This window comes from Apis dorsata, unplaced genomic scaffold, assembly GCF_000469605.1.
Source record: "Apis dorsata unplaced genomic scaffold, Apis dorsata 1.3 scaffold_1163, whole genome shotgun sequence".
NCBI lineage: Eukaryota > Metazoa > Arthropoda > Insecta > Hymenoptera > Apidae > Apis > Apis dorsata.
Genome location: NW_006264260.1, coordinates 38,881 through 41,020, shown reverse-complemented (window position 1 = coordinate 41,020; position 2,140 = coordinate 38,881). Strand labels below are relative to the sequence as shown.

The 2,140-nt window shown below is 19.4% G+C and overlaps 1 protein-coding gene across 1 annotated transcript in view; it reads right to left on the bottom strand.

The window, feature by feature from the left end:
• Positions 1 to 1,389, bottom strand: part of LOC102681924 (ras-related protein Rab-8A) — a 4,841-nt gene extending 3,452 nt beyond the window's left edge. The window contains exon 1 of the mRNA XM_006624851.2: positions 867 to 1,389. Coding sequence (XP_006624914.1) covers positions 867 to 990 — 124 coding nt within the window. The 5' untranslated portion in view covers positions 991 to 1,389. The remainder of the gene's footprint in view (positions 1 to 866) is intronic.
• Positions 1,390 to 2,140: the final 751 nt, after the last annotated feature.

The window sequence follows — 2,140 nt, the reverse complement described above, 5'->3', positions numbered from 1 at the left end:
AATTAGTAATATTTAAATAGTAATATTTAATTTTAACATTTGCATGTGACATTATATACTCACAAACAAAAAATTAATTATATTAAATGAATAGGAATATGAATAAATAAATAAATTATATTGAAAACTATAATATATATGAATATAAATATATGAAAATATAGATAAATGAATATATAGATAAAAATTTATAAAGTTGCACGGATATTTCATAAAATATATAAATAAATAAGTATTTATATAGAAATATAAATATATTACAAAAATATATATATATAAAATTGTTAAAGATAGATAATCATGTAAATAAATAAAATTGATTATTAATATAAATTAATTATAAATATTTTTCTAAAAATAAAATTTATTGAATAAGAAAAGGCAATCTATTACAAATTAAGATATATAAATTATAAACACAAACTAATATGCAAATTATATTATTGGAACATTATATTATTACTATTACTGCAATAGTATTAAATTTATTCAACAAATGATCACAATGATGCACAAGCAATGAACATCTGACTTCTTTTAAAAAAATCTATTTTCAAAAAAATCAAATAATCATTTACACTTTTAAAATAAAAATTAAGATAAAAATATTTCAAAAATATTCTCTTAATAATTATTCTCTTTCAATTGTATATATAAAATATAATTATATATAAAATATAAATTTATACAAATTTTATGAATAATTTATGTACACATATATACACATATATAAACAAAGTAATTTTAATGAAAAATATTTAATCGTTAAATTCAAGTTTGAAATCTTCATATCAATAAGTGAATAAAAACACAAAAAAAAAGGCAAATCAGTGAAAAAAGAAAAGAAAAAGGATATAATAACTTACCAATGGTCGAGATGAAGGTCGTGTTGAAAGCATCCTCAGAAAACCTGAAGAGGACGCATGTCTTGCCGACCCCTGAATCACCAATCAGCAACAACTTAAACAAATAATCATACGTCTTCGCCATACTCTTTGTTTTCAGTCACTCTTTATTTCACGTAATTTCGTTCGCACTTCTTTTATTCCTTCTTTTATTCTTTTAGCTCTCTATACAATCTTTTCAAGAGATCGTGATCCTTGGAATTCCAATGACGCACCCTTTAAACTTAAAAGAGCACTCTTAGTTCAATATTTTTTTATTACTGTAATAATATTGAATTCACAGAATGCCTAAAGATGAAATTATCATAAGAATCTGTTCGAATAAGACGAAACTCGTGTGATAAAGCACGTAAAAACATCTGTCAGAAAAAGCAATGACAGCCATTGGTAAGTACAACTTTTTCTCTGCTGTTGTGGCCAGCCTTCTGACTGCACTACGCTACCACAGGTGATGCGCATGTATATACGCATACGCAACACGTGTGTCGAGACAAGCTGAATCTTTACGTAAGCAAATATATTATGGCGTATTCATATAGAATCGATAATTTTCCAATAATAAATCAAATTTTGACGAATAATTGTATATTAATCAAATATATAAAAATTTAAAATAATATTTATTTTGAGATTTAAATTTATAATCTATAAAATAAAAAATATATTAAAATTTTACATCAATTTTTTTATTTTTCTTTGTATTTATTTTTTTTTTAATTTAAATTAATTTATATAATCTAAATATATTAAAAAAAATCATATTTTATTTATTTTGTTAAAAAATTATTTATTTTGTTAAAAATGCATGAAATTAGAATATATTTATTTAATTAAATTTTTAATAACATATTTTAATAAAATAAACAAACTTTAACAATAAAATGTAAAATCTAAATAGAATGATACATAACATAAATAAAAAGATAAAAAGAATATAACAAAATATAATATTTTCAAATTTAAAATAAATAAATAAAATAACATTATTAAATAAATAGATTTGAAAAATATTTTAAATATAATTTTAAATATAATGTTTTAAATATGTTTTAAATTTAAATTTTGAGAAAATATAAATGTTTTGATACATGAGATATCCTAGAAATTAATTGATAAAAATTATATCGAAATTAATGATATTTAATGATTTCACCTTGTTTATTTATGAAAATTTTTATTTCATTTTTATTATACAATATATATTATTAAAAACAAATTCTTAATTTGTTTTTAAC